Source organism: Gossypium hirsutum, chromosome D11 (assembly GCF_007990345.1).
Source record: "Gossypium hirsutum isolate 1008001.06 chromosome D11, Gossypium_hirsutum_v2.1, whole genome shotgun sequence".
Lineage (NCBI taxonomy): Eukaryota > Viridiplantae > Streptophyta > Magnoliopsida > Malvales > Malvaceae > Gossypium > Gossypium hirsutum.
In genome coordinates, this window is record NC_053447.1 from 12,396,103 (window position 1) to 12,418,877 (window position 22,775).

At 31.2% G+C, this 22,775-nt stretch overlaps 1 protein-coding gene across 1 annotated transcript; it reads left to right on the plus strand.

The window, feature by feature from the left end:
* Positions 1–12,862: 12,862 nt before the first annotated feature.
* LOC107912438 ((-)-kolavenyl diphosphate synthase TPS28, chloroplastic) lies at positions 12,863–20,237 on the plus strand. Its single transcript, XM_016840621.2, has 15 exons — positions 12,863–13,168; positions 13,688–13,774; positions 13,886–13,974; positions 14,108–14,411; positions 14,523–14,706; positions 14,888–15,102; positions 15,210–15,330; positions 15,413–15,525; positions 15,629–15,855; positions 17,445–17,560; positions 18,094–18,192; positions 18,274–18,528; positions 18,882–19,005; positions 19,240–19,434; positions 19,866–20,237. The coding sequence occupies exons 1-15, from the start codon at positions 13,072–13,074 to the stop codon at positions 20,103–20,105; spliced, it is 2,466 nt and encodes an 821-aa protein (XP_016696110.1). The 5' UTR covers positions 12,863–13,071; the 3' UTR covers positions 20,106–20,237.
* The last annotated feature ends 2,538 nt before the right edge of the window (positions 20,238–22,775 follow it).

Consider the following 22,775-nt stretch of genomic DNA (forward strand, 5'->3'; position numbering starts at 1 on the left):
CTGTTGGTATTCCCTGTGTATGGAATTCTTATTGTAGAATTGGTAGCCCAGCTTTGCCTGGTAATCTGAGAATTCAGGTTAAAGCAATCTGATTGTCATGTGATGTATCACCATCCACGTTAACTGCTCTTCATTTTGTTTTGATGTCGCAGAGAAATAGTAGGGAAATTTGACAATTGTGTGCACTTCATTAAAGTTGGTATTTATTGCAATTCATTCTCTATTTTCCATTTCATATGCATGTCCTGCAAAAACTGATGTTTTTTTTCCCCAATGCATCTATGCTATGGATAATGGGTCAAATTTTCTGGCTTTGAATAAAAGAGATTCCAAGGAATGCTTTTATTGCGCTAAGAATCTCTTTCCGCCGCTACTAATGAATGGTCCAAACTCCAACAACCAGTAGGCAAAATCTGCAATAAATTCTTTTAAAGAATAAGGGTAAACTGTAAAAATAGTCACTTTTGTTTTAAATGTTACGTTTTAGTCACTTATGTTATCGTTTTGTTATAAAATGAGTACTCTACTGTTAAACTCCGTTACCTTCCTAACGGTAGTCTTACGTGGTAGTTCAAATGAGTTTTAAATGCCAACTTGGATGTCTAATGTTGAGATGAAAAAATATTTTTAATTAAATAAATTTAATTTGGACTATCACGTAGGATATCCACGTTGACATTTAAAATTCATTTGGACTGCCACGTAGGACCACTGTTAGGGAGGTAACGGAGCTTAATGATAGAGTGACCATTTCGTAACAAAACGATAACATAAATGACTAAAACGTAACATTTCAAACATAAGTGAATAAAATGTAATTTGAGGCAAACAAAAGTGTCTATTTATGTAGTTTACCTAAATAATAATATTGAGAGCTCTATCAACAACGCAACCTCATTTTCTACTTCCCTATTTGTTGCAATGCCATATACGATGTAGGTTCATGGTACGAGGCATTACTGGACTTAAACACAATCAACCATTTCAAGCTAAAACATGTATATTTCAATATTTACCACTACCATCACATTCATATTTATTTTGCATACTTAATCATTCATACTATTACTTTATTACTTCAACCCCTTTACATGCCATATAAATTAAAAAGATGTTTAATAAAATCTACCGGTGTAAATCTGGATAGTGTGATCCTTGATGTAGATCCGATCCTCTAAACATGTATATATACGTCAATATACAAGAAACAATAAACACACACAAGTAAGCTTATAGAAAGCTTAGTAAGTTCATACGCTCAAAATAAAGTCTCACCAAAATTTCACTAACAATTATAATAAACAAATATAATACAACATTTCCTACCAACCACAATCTCAAACAATGAATTTACTCAATCGAGCTTAATATCAGATATCAACTTATATTCCAACATTTAGCTTCAATTGCACTTACAAATACTTGTCAAATTAAGGATCGTCTTACGGATTTGAGTACATCGTTTGCCCGGTGCCACGATTTGTTTAAATCCTTTACAATGTTATAACTCAATATGGATTTCTTCACTGAAATACCATACCTACGTTCCACAACTCAGTATGATTTTCTTTACTGAATTACCATACCTACGTTCAACACTTTGTCATGGATCCACCATGGACTTATTCATTAATTTATCACTGGTTACTGAACGTATGTACTCAATCCTGCATATCCCTTAATTTGAACTTACAATTTGATTTTCACATTTTTACAAAAATCATAATTCAACAACAATACACGAATTAATACATTAAATCATTCCCACATTAACAATAAATCATAAAAGTTCAGCCATATGAACTTACCTGGGCCAATTTGTAGGAGTTGTAAAAGTTTAAGGATTAGTTTGATATTTTCTCTTTTTCGCGTTTATCTTCGGATTCTCGATTTATAATATAAATTTTTCCAATCATTAGCATCTAATTCAAAACTAATTCACTTCACAATTTATGCCCTTCAATTTTTGAAATTACACTTTTACCCCAAAATTTATAGTGTTTACAATTTAGTCTTTACTCAAATAACACTTTAATTGAACTAATTATTCTCAAATAACACTTTATCTAATCATTTTAGGCTATTATACAGCCTTTGATATTCATATTTCAGTACAAAACCCCAATTCCTAGCTTTTTAACAATTAGGTCCTAAAAATCATTTTCTACTAAAATCATTTAATAAAATCATAATATAATGAAATTAAAGCTTAAAATCTATGATAATTCATCATAAACTTCCAGCAATTCTTCACGGTAACTTACAAAATCACCCATGGAATCAAAAACTAATGAATTCAATAGTTGGACCTAGTTGTAAAAGTCACAAAACATAAAAATTTCAAAGAAAAAGCAAGAATTGAACTCACATGGTATAAAAATATGAGAAACCAACTTCTTTCAGACCTCCTATGGCATTTTTCTGATGAATTATGAGGAAATCTCTAGATTTTTTAATTTTGTCTTTGTTTTATATGTTTAATTTGCAAAATTTCCAAATTTGCCCTTGTTTCTCCTTGTTTTCTTGCTGATTTTCTTGCCCAAACCGTCCAGCCCATATAATTTGGGCCTAATTGCATTTTAAATCCCTCCTTATTAGTCACTTAAGCTATTTAATCAAAATTTAACAAATTTTGCACTGTTATCAATTTAGTTCTTTTTAATTAATTGACCATCTAAACGTTAGAATTTTCTAACGAAACTTTAATACAAACTCAATGACACTCTATAAATATTTCTAAAAATATTTGTGGCTCGGTTTATGAGTTCGAGGTTTCGATACCTCGTTTTAGACCCAATTTACATATTATTTTTTTTAAATCACAAAATTCACTAATCCAAAATTCTTCTATAATCACACTTGACTCATATGTATTTATTTATTAAATTTTATAACTCACTGGTCAGATTTAGTGATCTTGAATCACTGTTTCCGACACTATTGAAAATTAAGTTGCTACAACATCTATGTTTAGATATGCATCAAAGTAAGATAAAAGTATTTTTGATCATTTTGAATATTTTCAACCAAGTTTAAAAGATTCAAATGAACGTATCTTTAGTCTCGTATTTTCATGAAAAACCAAAAGATTTTCAGCAACATTAACATACAAAGCATTTTCAATTTCATAGACTTCCAATTTAAGATACTCCATCAATTATGTGCATAGATATGACTTGAATATATTTACTTGTATGCATCTTAAAACACAAAAAAAAAACCTAAAAACTATGGGATAGAGGTATCTATACCTTTTAAAAGGGTATTAATACTGGTTATTAGTACTGGTCACTTTTTGAATAGGGGTATCGACACTTGATAACATGTATCGATACCTTGCAACAAAAGTGCAAGAAAATGCAGTTTAAACATGCCTAAATTCCTATACAAAGATCTTAAAACCTATAAAAAGCATTCTAAATGTCTATGATCCTAAAAAGTGTAAACAATCTAAAACAAGAGTGATAAAACAATCCTAAAAAGAATTATTAGGTGACTACCTTGGTGTGATAAAAAAGCATATTAAATCAAAGCACTAATTGTTCAAATATGTTAAAATAAGACATACATACTTAGCAAATTTCATATTAAGCACAAGTTACATGCTCCAAACATATTTGCATATAAAATCAACTATGTGCAACTTATATGATCCTAGGCTACTAATAAACATAAATTCACATTATAATGTACAATATCTATATGGATTGCGCAAAACTCAAATTTAAGTCTTTAAAACTAATATTTCCTGTGTAAATGGACATTAAGGTAGTCGAAACTTGATAAGTTCATTTTCAATAAACTTGAACCTTTTCAACAACTTCCAAATGATAAAAAAAAATTGTTTAAGTGATCAATAGACCGAATAAACAAGGCAAACTAAAAATCAAATCTTGAAAGCACATTTCCTTAAAATCGTACTCTAAATGAGCAATTATGCTAATATATCTTTCCAAGCTCTTTGAACCATTTGGTGAAGTTTTATCCCATATTTTAATTATGTCTAAATGGTTTCAATGTCCTATGATTTCTCAAATCAAAACATGATCATTTAAATATTGAGAGACCTACAAACTTGCATTTAAAACATCAAATCTCAAATTATTACCACAGCACTGCAGAATACATAACCCTAATAATCCATAAGCAGATTAGCCTGGGCCAAAAGTGTAAGACCAGTCTCCACAATGTGTCTGTGTTTGCGCTCAGTAACACCATTTTGTTCTGAAGTATGGGGGAAAAGTTTGTTAAATTTCTTTATCTAAGCAAGCTCAAAACAAAATTCTCAACATGTTAAAATTAATTTCTTATAAATTACTTCCTTAAACAAACTTAAAAGTTTCATTTGCAAAAATGATTTTCAAAAACAAATTTAAACTTAAAAGATTATTAAGCTTTGCTTTCTCCTCCTACGATGTGCAAACATGTGATATGTCCTAAATGCAATGTTCTAACACACATGCATCCTAAGGATATCTCTAAAAAATATTTTATCAATATCAATAAACTCAAACCAAAATCATGCTTAAAAGTACAACCATTATAGATAGACTATTGACTTGTAATGTATTGATGCCTAAACCTTAATACCGATACTTAAGCTACCAAAATACCTTAAAAATATTTTAAACACCTTGAAATATTTTGGTATTAACTAAAAAACATTTGAAACAAGTTGAAACACATTTAAAACATGTTTTTGAATATATTGAAAGTCTTTGAAAATGTTTTATCTCCAAGTGACTTAGTGATAAAATTTATCTTATATTGTTATACAAAATCTTGGACATCAAAGCTAACAAATTCAAATAAACACTTGAATAAAGTAAATGAAACTAAATCAAACAAGTGTTTATGAACAAAGTATGAGTATAAGAAGAATAAAAAAAAGAATCTTGAATTATGAGCTTTTGATTTTTGAAACTTGTTCTCTAGTCTTCATTGGAGTGTTCTTGAACTCTTTTTATGGCCCTTCTTTGAGTTCTAGTTGTTTGGGGGTAGTTGAAGGGTGAAAACTAGTTATTTGGAGCAATTAATTTCTGAGTCTCCTTGCAAACTATGGTATTGATACCTATAAAAAGGGTATTGATACTTTTTTCTTTCTTTCCACAACCTCAACATTATAACAAAAATTAACAAATTATTTATTCTCAAGTTCTTGACCATGATCACTTTGATTTGAATATTTTTCCTATCAAATCTCCTATGCCATTCATCAATTTAACACACAACTTTCAAGCTTCTAATTTTTCTTTCAAAAATTCAACCTAGGTAAATATCAAAAAGTCATCAACACAAATAAAAAGATACTTCATACCTCCCATGCTTTCTATTTTCATTGAACCAAAAGATGCATGTGTTGAAGTTCTAGTGGTTGTTGTGTCGTAATATGTGGCAATATCTGATGAGATACTTCGTGTTGTTTTCATATTGCAAAATCAATATGTGGTTTGGTTTTTGCATTTCGAAGTTTTGAAAGACCTCATACTACATCATACCTAACAAGTCTTTGTAAATTCTAATAGTTTACATGACCAAGTTTTTGATGTGTCATAGTTTAAGGTCTTACACTATAGTCTTGTTACAAGCCACTTTATTAATAACCTTGTAATAGTTTTCCAAAGTTTTTACCCCTCTCATGATAATGCAATCTTTCTCATCAATCACATCATAACTAATTTTATTGAATCAAATAGAGACCTTGATCACACAACCAACTCATGATAATTTAATTAGCTTTTAAGTCCTGTACAAGCAATATGTAACAACCCGATTTTCAGTGGTACTGGAAATGGTGGTTTTGGAACCCCATTCACTGATAATTGAGTTTGCAAATATTATTAGTTAATATTTACTAGTTAATTATATTATTATATTTTAATTTGGTCTGGTGACTTTGTTAAGTGGATAGTTATTTAAGATACAAATGTATTGACCCTAAAGTTAGTGGTTTTAGAAATTGAGGTGTCGAGATCTCATTTCCATAAAATGAGATCGTAAATATTTTTATTAAATATTTATTGAGTGATTATATAAGTGAATTGAATTTTTGATGGGCAATTTTTCCAATTTAGTGACTAATTATGGTACACGGACTAAATTAAAAAAACCTTAAAAGTTAATTACTATTTGTTTTTATTAGTTAAAAATGTTTAAAGGGTAAATGATTGAGGTTTTATGTGGAAAATTGACCATTTTAAAGTTAGTGGACGAGTAATGCTTTATTTTTAAAGGTTTTATATGTTAAAATTTTATTAAATTATTAATTTTATATGTGTTGTAACAACTCGATTTTCAGTGGTACCGAAAACGGTAGAACCTCGTTCTCTGATGATTGAGTTTGTAAATATTATTAATTAATGTTTACTAGTTAATTATATTATTATATTGGAATTTGGTCTGATGACTTTGTTAAGTGGATCTCTAGATCTTCCATTAAACTAATGAGTCGACAAGAGCTACTTATCTCTCAACCTCACAGTCTAAATCAGATTGGGGTTAGGTGTTCACGGACAGACAATTCCAATTTTGGGTTCATTTCCACCTAGATGACTTCTTAGGGTTGTCAGGCCTAGGGTTTTAAGTTCTTCCTATCCCAACCAGTTGATCTGCTAAGAAATCCTGCACAAGAGTTAATTACTCCCACGTACACTCGTGAATCCCTTGTTAAGGGATTAGTTCCTCATGGATCTAATAAATATCATAAACTTGATTGAAAATATAAACATAAAGAACATATCAAGTAGAGAATTTAAAAAAGAATCTTGATATATTGACATAGCATGGACGATAATTTACAAAGAGTCGATTGTTTCCACAAATCAAATTCCCCGAAGAATGAAATAGAAATGAAAGTAAAATTACAATGATAAAAGAATCCTAAGAAAAAAATAAACTAGAAAGAAACTAAAAATAAAACAAAATGAAAGCCGTCTACTAAAACTTGAATAAAAAATTGTTTATGAAGTGTTTAGAGCTTCTATTTATAGGCTTAGGGTTGCCTATCATCCATTGACCTAATTTGACTGATGTTTTTACATTAAATTTTGTTGTGCAAACCAAAATGCCATTGGCTATTCATTTCCCTTTGTTGCAACATCGGGGCCAGTCTCGTGTTCTTATTCCTCTGAATGATGTTCTGCATACTTACCGAATACATTAGCCTTTCTTTAGGCCTATTTTGGCCCCTAAGGTCATATAAATGGCTCAAATCACACTTTTTATTATTTATGAACTAAAATTAAAAACTAAGTAAAAACATAACTAAATTGCTTTTATACGATCTCTTTAAGTATGGAAAATAGTTTAATTTGTTACAACGAATTGCGACAAATCAAAATCTAGGAACGATAAGGATCCGTCTATCGGAAAACATAGGTACGAATTTGGTTAAGGGTTTATTGCTATAAAATATCACAATTCGGCTCGATTTTCAAAATTTTTATTTTCCACTATGCAAGAAAATTGTTTTCAAATTGGATTTTTTCCAACAGTATTTCTATGATTCAAGCTAAACAATTACAAATTTAAAGCATGTGCATACATTCAATTTCATTTCACATTATAACCAATTCACATAAAACTTTATGCCAATAATTTCCAATACAACATAACATGCCTAAAATCAATTTAACACTAACTCATTACATATGCATACCAAATTGCCAATTACTAGTCATTTTACAAGCTACCAAATTGATTCATAATATCATTTGTATGTACTTACGATTATTCATAGATTAACATAAACAATTATGCATATATATATGCAATTTCATATATGTATTTCAACTATTTCCAAGCCTATTGGCCTTTTCATACTTATTTGGCCCCCAAGACTTGTTTTCGATTCATTTTGCACACTGTCGCATATTGTATTTCAATTTCATTTACCAATTCACGTATCATTTAATCAATTCATTTGTTTATAACCCTATCAACTAGACACGGACTCAGAACGGATATGCCCTAGGTTGCCCGAAAATGATGACTCTATATGTACAATCTACCATCCCGGGTTGCCCAGAAATGATAGTTTTTAATCAATAATCTGACCCTATGGCACACCAACTATATTTGACTCGGTCCGAACAACTAATAGGGTAATCAATTTCAGATTCATTATAAACAATTCAAATAATACTTTATCATATCTAATTAATAATCAATTCATCATATGATACAACATGTTTTAACTCAATTTCATACCAATTATCAAATATCAACCAAATCATGAAATTTCTATTCTATTCAATTTAGTCTTTGTCTCGATAATCAATCTTCGCCGAAACAATTCAATTCAAAAATCCAATTACAACTCAACTCAAATATTATATGATACAAAATAACATGAATATACAATAATTAAATTGGTCCTAAATTATAGTAATACAAACTGAATTTTCGAGCTATTCGTCGATGACTTTCAATTTTTCTTTCCCTCTCGACAGTTCCATGTAAATGTTAGCTAAATAAAATTACAAACATATAATACTATTAAATTTAGTTCAATTCAAAGTCAATTATAAAATCAAGCATATTTTTTAATTTATTCAATTTAGTCCCTAAACTCGGGACAAGCATAACTTTCAATCTAAAGCTTTGGATTGAAACTTGATTTCACAATTACTCATTAGGGACCTCATATTTTCTATTTCTATTGGAATTTCATGACAATTTTATATTTTATTCAATTTGGTCCCTAACGTACGAAATTAACAATTAAGCTTTACAAATTAGTCTTTTTCTTAACCTAAGCTTAATTTCTATCAATTTCATACTTAATTCTTCAAGAAATCAACAATGAGAATTTTCTAAAACTTTAACAGTTTTACAAATTGGTACATGGGCTAGCTAAATCAAGCTCCCATGACCTCAAATCCATAAAAATTACAAGAAAATAACTTGAATTAGCTTACCAATTTATGGCCGAATAGAAAATTTGAAAGATTGATTTTTATGGTTGGATTTGGGAAGAAAATGAATATGCCATCTTCCACTAAATTTTATTATATATAAACTTAATTTAAAGGTTAATTATCTTTTTACCTTAATTAATTAGCATATATTAATACCGTCCACTAACTCTCACTTTGACATGGTCTAATTTCTATTTTGAACATTTGACTAATTGCAATTTAAGTCCCCAAGCCATTTCCTAATTAAAAATCTATAGCGATTGGACTTTTACAATTTAGTCCCTGAGCCCTAATTAACCATAATTTTGGCTAAATTGACCATCCAAATTTTAATTTATTTATATAATAAATTTTTAAATATTCTTATTTAATATTTACAGACTCGATTTATGAAAACGAGGTCTTGAAACTGCAGTTTGGGATACCACTGGAAATCGGATTGTTACATAAACATCGATGAGAGTACTTTCAATACTATCTTTAAGTTTGAAAACCCATCATATCTTCCATATGAAACGAACGCCTTATCCTCAAGTTCTTATACTTTGTAATGGCATGCTCTTTGCATTGTCGAGGATTCTTCACACATTATCCTTTTACCTCATAAGAGATAAGTCTTTCATAACCTGTTTACAAGACCTCACAAATATTGTTTTTGCTACATAATACATAAGTAATGATAATACAAAAAATTACTAATTAAACCAATGTTGTGTAAGATGTTGTGGTTGTCATTGTTGGCACAAGTTAATATCGTAACAACTACTAAAATGTTTGTTTATTTTAATATGTAAAATTATGGTTAGTTTTAAATAGGGTAGAGAAATTTAAACGTTATGGAGAGTTGATGTATTTTCAAAATAAATATTTTGGGTGTTTTTCAACTAAAAAAATATATTAAATAGGACGATTGCTGACAAAGCAAACATTATCAGTCATCTTGTTTGTATGTGGGAGGGATCAGTTTGTATAGATGAAATGAAAGAAAGTAAAAGAAAAAACACACGTTGTTGTGACATGAATTTCATTTTTGATAATACATATGGGTACAAAATTAAAGTGAAATCAGCCTTATAATTGTTGTTTTACTTAAGAAAAAGATAATTAATATATTTTATAAAATCATTACATTCTCTGTTACTGCATTAAATAAGAAAGAAGATTTATACTTGATTTTGAGGAGATAGAATTTCAAAATAAATTTAAAAAGAAATCATGAATTGAGGCCTCCCATTGAATGGTATAGGTGTGCATGAGATGCGATCGAAGAGTAATTAATATAAAAAGGACTGGTGTGACATAAATGGCAGGCATTATCAAGTATAAGAGATGGAGAGCATGAGCATCAAAGATTGTTAGATTCCGCAGTAGAAACAAACATTTCAGAAGTAATTAATGTAATATTATATGGTTTGGTTTCTGTCATTACTTTCTTTTGTTTCTTCAACCAAACAAAACCTGCATTATTCTCCTTCTCATGTTTATATATCCAACACTCATTTTCCGTCCACCTGACCCAAGAAAGTATAAAAAAAAAATAGTTGAGGAAATTGCTATAATAATATAAGTAACGGGTGACAACTGTGGATGGAAGTAGGGGTGAAGCCAAAATAATTTTTTAGGGGCTGAATGAAATTTTAATTTTTTATAGTCTATATTTTTATAATTTTTTAAAAATTAAATTAAATTTTTATAACTTTAAGGGAGTAAAGTATAATTTTATTTTTACTAATTTAATACTTTAAAAAATCCTAAAAATCCTAAATAATAATTTTTTATTTTAAGGGGCACTATACCCTCTGGATCAAAGGTAGATAACGGTGATGGGGTTGGTGTTGGAAATGAAGAAAGTTGATAGCCGCAAAAGACATTTCTTTATGAGCGACTGATAACAATTGTATGGTAATTAAGTAAATTAGCAAGAAGAGGTGGATTTAAATAGTGAAAATGGGGACTGATAACGTCTTCCTAGAGTAGGACAATTCAAAGAATAAATCTATCTATGCATATCAAGATTCCCACCCTCTCTTCATTACTCATAACTATTAACCTTTCACCACACTGCCCATTTCTTTATTTCACATTTACGTTCTTTGCCATTTAATTTCTTATTTACTCCCACAATTAGACCTGTCCATGGGCCGGGCCCACAAAAATTTTCAGCCCAATTACTAGGCCCGGCCTGAAATATGGGCTTGAGATTTTGCCCAGGCCCGGCCCGAAGAAAAAATATGAGGCCCGAGCCCGGCCCGGCCCGTTTTTAATTAAAATTAAAATTATTTTTTAATAAAATTAAAACTAATTGTTATTAAATTTAATTGTTAGTAAAATTATCAAATTATTAATTGTTAATTGTATTAATTGTTGTAATAAAATCTAACATTTGATTAGTAAATTTATCAAATTATTAATTGTATTAATTGTTGTAATAAAATCTAACATTTGATTAGTAAATTTATCAAATTATTAATTGTATTAATTGTTGTAACAAAATCTAACATTTGATTAGTAAAACAAACTTGATGTTTTATTATTATTATTATTTTGTAACACTAGTCAAGGAAATGAAAGTAAATAAACTTAAAATAAAAACTATTATATTTTAAAAATAAAAAAAAATATATTTAATATTTTTCGGGCCAGGCCGGGCCGGGCCCGGGCCAAAAAATCTTGCCTGAGGCCCGGCCCATTTTTTAAACGGGCCTAAAATTTTGCCCAAGCCCATATTTCGGGCCTATATTTTTACCCAAACCCTCCCATATTTCGGGCGGGCCGGACCGCCCGGCCGATGGACAGGTCTACCCACAATATTATATAAAATAATTTGACATATTTATGTATATTTTTTTTATGTTACGTTAAGTTGTGTGGTGTGTGTTTTGTCACCCTACTCCTACACCAGCTCATATGATTATATTGATTTATATATATAATTAAAATTTATTGTTTAAAAATATTTTTAAAATTTTTTATGATTTTATAAATAATCCCTTTTGTTTGAAATTGAATTATAGTGGAAGAGAAATGAGCTTGAACCCACGTTCAACTACAATAGCATGTAGAATAAATTTAGTGCAAAGCACATGCACAAAATGAGGTGGATATCATATGATGTAATCATATGGTGAAACTCGAGTCCCAAAGACTCAAGGCCTCTGCCTTAACCAAGAAGCCAAGGTCCATTAACAACATAATCAAATTGTTAGCTACTTGACTTCAAGTTTTAAAATTAATTTAGAACGATTTGTTTGATATTAATAAAAAAAATGATGAATTAATTTTACTTACACGAATTTATAATTTTTAATTTGATCATTTGTATTAAAGTAAATTATGTAAATTAAAATGTCAAGCAATTGTTTAATATCAAAAGAAAAATATAAATATCATATTGATATGATTGTATTTGATATGAAATATTACATGTAGAGAAAATAAGATAAGATTATGAGTGTTTTATAAGCTATTAAGTGGTAAAAAGATTGAAAATTGAATTAAAAGATATAAAATTACTTGAATACAAGTTTATTAAGCGGTAAAAGGAATTTCATTTGTCAGAATAAATTGTGTAAGCCATTCATTCGTTTAAGTTAAACAAACATGTTCACGAGTAACTAACAAACAATAAATAACCATATATATAAATATAAAATAATCAAATATAAATATTAATAATTATATTATAAATAAAAATAAACATCCAAGCCATAATAATTTTATAAATATATTAATGAAACAATAAACAAGTTTTAAATGAATTTTAAACTCACATAAACGAATTTAGTCATGAATTTAAATGAATTGAATAAATTTTGTTTATAATTAATTCGTTTAATAAACGAGTTTGAAAATTTTATTTATAATAATTTATTTAACTTAATAAATAAACAAAAATGGGCTATTTGTCTATTGTTGTGTTCGCCTTAAAAGAAGAGAGGAGAGGGAGGAAAAGGAGAAGGACACGAGTGCCCCTCGGTTCCATAGATATGGATGATCCCATGCACCCGATTGCGGGAATCTATTGGGAAGTCGTTTCTGTCTGCTTCCCCTTCGTTCTCTTTAGTTTTTTAAATGCAAAGACTGAGTTTAGTTTGTACTCCAATCCTATTTATCTGTCTCTCCTCTCTCCCTTCCACTCCTTACCATAAACAATATGTTTTCCCATTCCTTCCTCTCCCTCCCCTCCTCCTCTGCTTCTTCTATAATTTCCTTCTCCAATAATCAATATCATCCTCCCTTACCCTTTGCAGGTATGTCTAATCTAATAAAAGAAAACCATATTCATTTTATCACCACCTTTTCTCAGTAGGAGCAAAGGGGAATTCAAACTCCCTGTTTTTTTTTTTCTTTTATCATTTGTTTCTTTAGGATTTTGGTTTCTGCAACAGGGATCTTTCATTCTTTTTGGTTTCTCTGGCAAAATTCATGGTAACATTGAAATTCTGGGATGCAAAAACCACAACATTTCTCTCTCTTCATGCAATACTTATTGTTTCTGATGGAGGGACAAAGACATGGATTATGTTTTACTTGAGATTTTTATTTTTTACCTTAGTTTATTATATTTACTTTAAAGAATGAAGTTTCAGTTTGGCGGTTTTAAGTTCATACCTACATGTTGTCCATATTATTTGTCCTTTTTTAAAAGAAAACATTAGATTAAAAGTTGGTAAATCAGCCATCGCTGATGTCTAGAAAATGTAAAAGTGGATAAATTGTACATGTACATGATTATGTAAAAATAATCTAATATTTTAATTTAACCACAGGCATTTGGCCGTTATGGGGTAAAGACAAAGGCCATAACGTTGATATTCGGCCCTTATGCAGAGCTATATCCAAACCCCGCACTCAAGGTACGATGTTTACTTAATTCCAATTTCAACATTTTGCATTTTTAATATTTTTTTTCTGTATCATTACCAACAAATTCGATATATTTAACAGTGAGTAATATTAATGTGCAGAATATGCTGGCGTGTTTCAAAATGGTCTGCCAGTTATAAAGTGGAAGGAGATTGTGGATGATGACATAGAAGAAGAGGAAGCTCTTAAGGTGAATATATTATTTCACCAACACCCAAACACTTTTTCTTTTTGTATTTTTAATTCTTTACATATAATCATAATCAGTGAGTGGTTTGTAGATATGGTGATGTGATTTTTATTTTATCCGAAAAAAAAAAAAGGTTTATGAGTCGAATAAGGTAAAGGAACGTGTGGACACCATTAAGTCGATGCTGGGTTCCATGGAGGATGGAGAGATAAGTAGCTCAGCTTATGACACAGCCTGGGTTGCTCTGGTTGAAGACGTTAGCGGTAGCGGTGCTCCTCAGTTTCCATCCAGCCTCGAATGGATCGCTAACAATCAGCTCCCCGATGGATCCTGGGGCGATAGACAAATATTCATGGCACATGATCGTCTGATCAACACTTTAGCTTGTGTTATTGCCTTGAAAACATGGGGTATTCATCCTGACAAATGCCAGAAAGGTGTGGTAAAAATATTTTGCTATAAAACAAAGACAGAAGAATCGAATCCCGGATTATTCTTTATCGGATTTTGTCCTTAATTTTATTGTTTTAAATATGAATGGTAATCAGGGGTGTCATTTTTCAAAGATAATATAAGCAAACTCGAAAACGAGAGTGAGGAGCACATGCCAATCGGGTTTGAAGTGGCTTTTCCTTCGCTTCTGGAGATAGCTCGAAGTTTAGACATTGAAGTACCGTATGACTCCCCTGTCTTTATAGACATCTATGCAAAGAGAGATCTAAAGCTCACAAGGTATTGATTTTTAGACAACTCAAATTCCTAAGCTTCCACAATTATTATGTTGCTTGCTTTTCACCAATTTACTAGAAAAGCAGCCTTATCTTTAATTTACTTGAATATAGAAAGTGTAGGACCCGTTGGTCATGATCTTTACATGTATGTATGTAACGTAATCATTGTGCGTGTGGGATAGGATACCAAAGGAGATAATGCATAATGTACCCACAACACTACTCCATAGCCTTGAAGGGATGCCAGACTTGGACTGGGAAAAGCTTTTGAAGTTACAGTGCATAGATGGGTCTTTCTTGTTCTCGCCATCCTCCACTGCCTTCGCACTCATGCAAACTAAAGATGAGAATTGCCTCAGATATTTAATGAAAACTGTTCAAAGATTCAACGGGGGAGGTAATTTAAACTAGTTTATTGCCTGTTTTGTCTAGCCATATTTGGAAATATATCACCTTTTGCTGTGCATGTTAGTTTGAACTCTAATATTAACTTTAATTATGTAGTCCCCAATGTGTACCCGGTTGACCTGTTCGAACATATTTGGACTGTCGACCGCTTGCAACGCCTTGGGATTTCAAGATATTTCCACCCAGAAATTAAAGAATGCCTAGATTACGTTTATAGGTATGGGCCCTCATGTAACTTAATTATATGAACAAAATTTACTCCCCCAATACTGACATCATCAGTGTCTTAAAAATATCAGATACTGGACTAAAGATGGAATTTCCTGGGCAAGAAACACTCGGGTTTATGACATTGACGACACGGCCATGGGGTTTAGGTTACTAAGGTTACATGGGTACGAGGTTTCTGCAGGTATATAAGCTTTGCTTTGGACCACTATCCCTATTCTCTGCAAATGGAGTTATTATTTTTTAATACCCGATATCCTTGGATTTGATTACATGAAATGAAACAGATGTGTTCCGACATTTTGAGAAAGGCGGGGAGTTCTTCTGCTTTGTGGGGCAGTCCAACCAAGCCATAACCGGGATTTTCAACCTGTATAGGGCTTCCCAGGTGCTGTTCCCTGGAGAAAAGATTCTTGAGGATGCCAAGCGCTTTTCATCCACATTTTTAACACAAAAACAAGCGGCTGATGAATTATTAGATAAATGGATCATTACCAAAGACTTACCTGGTGAGGTAATATATGTTCTCCTTTTTATTATTTCATTTCCTTTCCTACATTTCGGTTGCTATTTCTTTATTCCCCTAACAAATACCTCCGACTACACCTTATCACTTTTATTTTTCCTTTTCTCATTATTAATAAGCTTAACTAAATTACAAAATGGTCATTAAATTATTCAAAAGTTACAAAATAGTTATTAAATTATTCTAAAGTTTTTATTTAAATCACAATGCTGATAAAGTCATTATTATACGACTTTTTTTGTTCAGATTATTTGCATTAATCGAAAGCTCTCATTCCCTTTTCTATTTTGTAGTTCACTTTTTTTTACGAAATAGCTTTAAAGTCATGTATCTGCAAACCAAAATAATTTTTTTTCTTTGACCTCTAACACTAAAAAAAAATTTAACGACCAAATGACTTAAATGAAAACTTTAGAATAATTTAGTGATTTAAAAGAAAGTTATCGAATAGTTCAAAGACCATTTTGTAACTTTTGAAGTTGAGTGATGAAAACGTAAATTTACTAATAGTCTAGTAACATTGGGTGTAATTTATCCTTTTTTATCTTTTGCATTCTACATCAACTAACCAACGTTATTAAGCTTTTGCAATCTTTTTTTTTTTGCTCGTTTTAATTTTTATCATAACTGCCCATATTCTTTCTTTATTTTCTTGAGCCTCCCCCAACGGTGGCAATATTTAAATATTTGAACCCCATCTTTCTTGTTTGACCTAATAGGTTTAATTCGGAACTGACCGACCCTAAAGTGAATTTTGGAGTAAACAATTTTTTAATTATAAATGGAAATGGAAAAAATTTCAAACTTTCTTTTCCTATTCAGACGTGACCTAACTTAGATCCATCCATTGGACACTTCTCATATTACTAAATATATGCAGTGCAAAGTTGTTTGTTTTGTTCATGGATGGAACTTCTTTTTCTATATTCCATAAAAAGCTCTTTAAATCCAAATAAAATAGTAGAACATATAGAGGCTACTTTATATATATATATATATATATATGATTTGATTCTCTCTTTATTAAATCTCTGCTACTATTTGTGATTAGTCGGCACTATGTCTCTTTCTTTCTTCCTCTTTTTGTTTTGGTTCATGCCCAATGTGTGTGTGTCTTTGAAGTTAGGGCAATTTATAGTGCGACAAGTTCTCGTTTGCAGTCCGACCAACCAGGCATAAATTTAACAACATGCCACATAGGTTTTCCAAATGAAAAAAATAAACAACTAATACTTAAAATTCAGATATCTAATAAACAAGGGGGCGAAGCACTTCAAAAGGGTCATCATCAAATAACAGCAAAGAATACTCACGCTTAAGACAGCTGACACACTAATATTATATATATGTTCATGCATGTTTAGTTTGGCTATTTATGGGGGGCACACTATGAGCAGCATTTTGCAATTTGCATAATGGGTTTTTTTGGCAGGAAGTGATAATTTGTAAAACCACCTTTTATAAATTAATTAATTTATTTTGACCATATTTTTTTCGGTAAAAGAAGAAAGTGAAAATATGATTTAGATGGTTAATTTATGATGGATTAGTAAGATTTTAATGAATTATATAAACAGGTTGGGTTGGCATTGAAGCTTCCATGGTATGCAAGCCTGCCTAGAGTTGAAACAAGGTTTTACATAGAACAATATGGAGGTGAAGATGATGTGTGGATTGGAAAAACTCTTTACAGGTAACTTTTTCTTCTTTATAATATAAAAATGTGTATAGAGTAAGACAAAAAGTAAATGAAATAGGAAAACAAAACATTCTTGTTGTTAATGTTTTTACTATCTACCTTTTCTTTAAAGTAAAAACAGCCAAACTAACATCATATTATATGATTCTTGCATAGAACTAAAGTTAGGTAATGACATCATTCTTTGGCTTTGGCTTTAGACATTTTGGAATGTCGAGGGAAACCTAGCACGGTTCTTGGTCATATTTGTCATCATCAAGTTCAATTTGTTGCCTTAATTTGTGTCATAATCTCGGCTGTCTCAGACCAACTTCTAAGTTGGGGGTCCACTCGAATATTGTTTAAGATATCTTCTTTGTTTGGTTTCGCAACGTGGCATGATTAATTAATTAATGTTGCAAATGCTATTATTAGTGTGCATGCTTCATGTTTAAATTAAAGAAATTAGACTCATTAATCATCATTAATACAGCTTTTTTGGCTGGGTCCACCAAAAAGAAGTCTCTTGATCTTTTGATCTCATGCAGGATGCGGTATGTGAACAATAATGCGTTCCTTGATCTTGCAAAACAAGACTACAATAATTGCCAAGCTTTACATAGGATGGAATGGGATAGTATGCAAAAGTAAGTAAAAATATATCCAATCATGATTCCCTTGCTTGCTCAATTATAGTTAATGAGGAATACTGTTTATATATTGAGCAGGTGGTACTCGGAAATGGGTCTGGCTGATTTTGGGGTGACCCGTAGATCTCTTCTCTTAACTTATTTTATGGCGGCAGCCAGCATATTCGAGCCAGAAAAGTCGCAAGAGCGGCTGGCTTGGGCTAAGACCGCTTTCTTGGTCGATACCATCTCCTCTTCTTTTGACAATGCAAGGAAACCTAAGGACCTTAGGAATTCTTTCCTCCTAGTCTTCAGAACTGTGGTTGATGCACGATTTGGCCACATTAATGCAAGGTAATTAATTAAGTTATGAATGAATGCATGTTTATTGTAGTTAATTCATCATCAAACACTCAAAAACTGTTTTTATTTTTCACCCTTAATGGACGATTAAACCAATTGATTCCCCGTGTCAAAAACAAAAACAATAATTGATTCCCTTGAAGAGAGGGACAGGTTTTATTTGTAGCGTCGACAAAAGAATTTTGGGTACAAAGTAAAATATGTACTGAAACACTGGCCAATAAAAGAAAAAGACACAGTGTACTTTAACGAAAGGCAGTGATGTAGGGGCAGTAGGGTCAATGTGTTGGAGTGGAAGAAAGGCTGACAAAACAAGTGATGCTTACATGTGATTTTTGTTGCAGTAAGTTGGACTCAAACAGGACAATTCAGAAGATGATAGACATCTTGCTTCGGACCCTGAACCACCTATCATTGGACGCACTTGTGGCTCATGGTCGAGACATTAGCTGCAGCATTCGCCGTGCTGTAAGTAATCATTTTATCCCCATAGCCTGCGCCATGGACCATTTTTCATTCAATCATTAACAACCCCCCCCCCCTCCCTCAAAAGTATCTACACTTTTGAGATATGGGATATAGCTGCAGTAACTTTCACATGCACTTGCAAACAGTAAATCTTTTGAGTAAAAAAAATATATATCAGTGGTGTTAATTTTTTAAGCTTTCTAATTTGTTTATTTTTTTTATCTGTGTAAACAGTGGGAAAAGTGGATGCTGATGTGGGTGGTGGATGGTGATAGGCACCGAGGACTCGCAGAGTTAGTGGTGCAGACCATCAACCTCAGCTCTGGCCGTTGGTCCTTGGACGAACTGTTGTCTCATCCCCAATACGATCCACTCTCCAGCCTCACAAATTCAGTTTGCCATCAGCTTTATCATCGCCAAATGCTAAAGGTCAGTTGCCTCAACAACATTGTCCCCATTCTTTTACCATCTTTCATTTCATTATAATCCGATAAGAAAATCTCATTGTCACTGTCAATGGTATAAATCCCTGTGTGTTGCTGAATTTACGGGCTCCCCCTCTAAGTGGATTCCATGAAGACTCCCAATGGGAACGCTTAAACCATTATTCGTTTTACAATTATAATGAAATGAGTATAACATGCCCACTTAAATATACCAAGTGAATCTAATCCCGATGCATGCAACTATCTTTAAGGGATGATATGATATCCACTAAATTTGAATATTTGTTGCATGGATATGATTAATTTTGGTCTTCTGCTGCATAAATACCTCATTCCATTTCGACTCTAAGAACTAAGCAACATACCCATACGGCTTCATGCATATGTAATTACTTTTACCGTCAACTGTTTCAGGTGCACGTCAATGGCTGCTACAATAATGAAACAGAGAACAGCATAACCCGGGAAATAGATTCCAACATGCAAGAGCTCGTTCAGTTAGTACTGCAAAATCCCTCCGCCGCCGATGACCAAACCTCAGAATTCAAGCAAACATTTCTTACGGTGGCACGGAGTTTTTACTATGCTGCACACTGTGACTTAGACACCATCACATTTCATATTGCTAAAGTACTCTTTGAGAAAGTACGCTGATCTCATCATCATATCAAATTCCCCCTTTTTTTAAGGTAGATATGATGATCACCATTAACTCCATTTATGTGTAAAGCAGTCTGTAAAAAATGTAGTATATAAATAAAAAATATATATATAATATGATTTCAAGGGCGACAGAAAAAAAAGTAGCAAATCTTTTTAGTTTTGAAGTAAAATAAATAGACAATGATAAAAAGCAATGGCTCCTTGCCTTTGACAAGATCCTTTTTTGGTCGAATTACTATACAAAATATCTGGTTTGTCAGCTTATTAATTCCATCACATGAAAAAGTCAGTGATAAATGAAATGGCAATACCCAAAAATGAACATTAATTTTATCATTTGCAAAATCCAAAAGGGAAATAGAAATATTTTATCAACAATTGATGATTAGTATAAAGCTAGAAAAAGTATATCTGATTTTGAACAACACTGGTATTGGTAAAACATATAGATTTGCCAAATAAAGCATGCTTATATGTCCCTCTCTATCTCTTTCCACCCACCAACATTAATGAAATGAATATAATTATGGTCTTAATTGTGACATTCCTCAATCTAGCTAGCTATGTAGAGAGTATCGGTTAAGAGAAAAGAAAACCAAAGATCATTGTTCCTAGGAAGCAAGACATTTGATCCTAGGATGACAAAGGAACCACAACCTTTATTTAAAAGAAATACTTATGGCACCCAAAATGACCAATGGACCAGTCCATAATACAACAAGAGAGTTTTGGACAAATTTAGATGGTGGTACATCTAGTTAACCACATTGAATAAAGTGTTTCACCTCCTTTGAGCTTTTGCTGTGACATAACCCTCCTCCTAAAGTATACCAAAGATGGCAGACAGCATCAGATTTGAAACTACATGATAAGGTTTGGTGCTCCTTTCAATGTGAGGTGGGCATTCAAACATCCCACACACTTTGATTTCTGATTTGAAATTAGTAATTCAAAATCTCAAATTCCCACTCCACCTTCCATTGCTTCTCGCATTTAACCTAGCTACATCATAATACTGCTATCTTCAAATTTAAATCCAAATAATTCTTCATCTATTGCCATTTCTTTTATGAAAAAAAAGAAGTTTCATCATGCTGGTATTAATGGAAACTTTCATGTCACTTCAAATCTTAGTGAATTGGGAAAGGATTGTACACGTCATTTATATTTATTTTTCAATAATTTAATGCGACATTAGTAATTTCATCCAAAAAAATCAAATGAAAATAAAAATCTTGAAATTCAAAATAAAATTATTAAATTATTAAAAATAAATATTCATATATTGAAGTGTTTTAAAAAGATAACAAGTATTAGTTACATCTTACCTCTATCATTGGTGCGTTATCCAAAAGGTATTGAGATGTAGACAAGTAGTATGTACCTCTTTGGATTTCACTATAACAAATAGGTGCTGATTAAACTTGTAAAAGTTATTTTAGATGAAGCAAATTGCTTGACTAAATATTACCTAGTCACTGATCCCACATTTTCACTTCAAGTCGCAAACTTTGACTTCTAGTCTTCCACCTAATTTCTATGTTATTTGATTTATTTTGTCCGTTTGTCAGTTGCAACTTGTTAAAATGTTGGGTTAGTTGGTCTGAAATTTTGAAAAGATTTATATAAAAATATTAGATTTAAAAAAATTAAATTTATTTAAAATATGGTATCTAAATTGGTTTGTTTTCAAGTTTATAATATGATACTTTTTCTTCTATTTATATATTATGTAGCTTATATCATACAAATTAAATATATCATACCATAATATAAATAGTAAAATATATGTTAAATTATTTAGGTTTAGAAATATAATAAAAAATATTAATAATAGTAAAAGTTATATAATTAATAAGTAACTATATCTCATATTTGATATCATGCATAAGTTTAGCTCAAACCTAATTCAATATGAATATTATGAACAATTCTAATTGCGACACTCTTCTTTTAACACAAATGTAAATGGAGATCATAACTTTAGTCACGCTCAATAATGCTTTTAAGGGCAAATACTTGGATTTCAGTGATGAAAGTATAATACCCTTATACTTGACTCAATCATTGGGTCCAAATATCAGGATGTTACATTCGTTGCCGGAACAATTATAGTTTAATTCAAATTATTTTAAGTGTCTACATAATTAAATTTGAGTCAATATATGTTTCCTATATGTTTCATATTTATTTTCAAGTTTTATATGGTTTAGAATAGCTTTCTACAAAATTTAAGGTCGAACAAGGATTCAAATGCAAAATTTTGGGGTAACATCGCAACGTCGGGGTTTCACGTGCAACGTCACTCACTAACTTCACTGAATTGAGTGATCGTCGCGATGTGCTCCCTGTCTCCAAATTTTTCTTCACTTAAATCCCTATCCAGAAATTAAAATTTACCCGATCCAATTCATTTCACATCAAGTCCACATAATATAACATGCTATTTTAGTCAAAGATAACAAGGTTTATAAAATTAACATAATATTCAAAGTTTTACAAATAAGTCCTTTAGAGGACTTACTCTTATAAAAATAGTTTATTCTTTCTACATACCATAACTATTGCTATCATATAGCAATCAATTTATCATTGAAGACTTTCTCAATTCATTTTATAACAATCACTCACTTAATACCTCAACAATTCATTTGAACTTGT

Bases quoted from the DNA above. Each gene is read 5' to 3' on its own strand.
- LOC107912438 (XM_016840621.2), top strand. From the start codon at position 13,072: ATGTTTTCCCATTCCTTCCTCTCCCTCCCCTCCTCCTCTGCTTCTTCT. The intron at 14,412-14,522 runs GTGTGGTAAAAA...AATGGTAATCAG, and splicing joins TCCTGACAAATGCCAGAAAG to GGGTGTCATTTTTCAAAGAT. The intron at 15,103-15,209 runs GTAATTTAAACT...TTAATTATGTAG, and splicing joins TCAAAGATTCAACGGGGGAG to TCCCCAATGTGTACCCGGTT.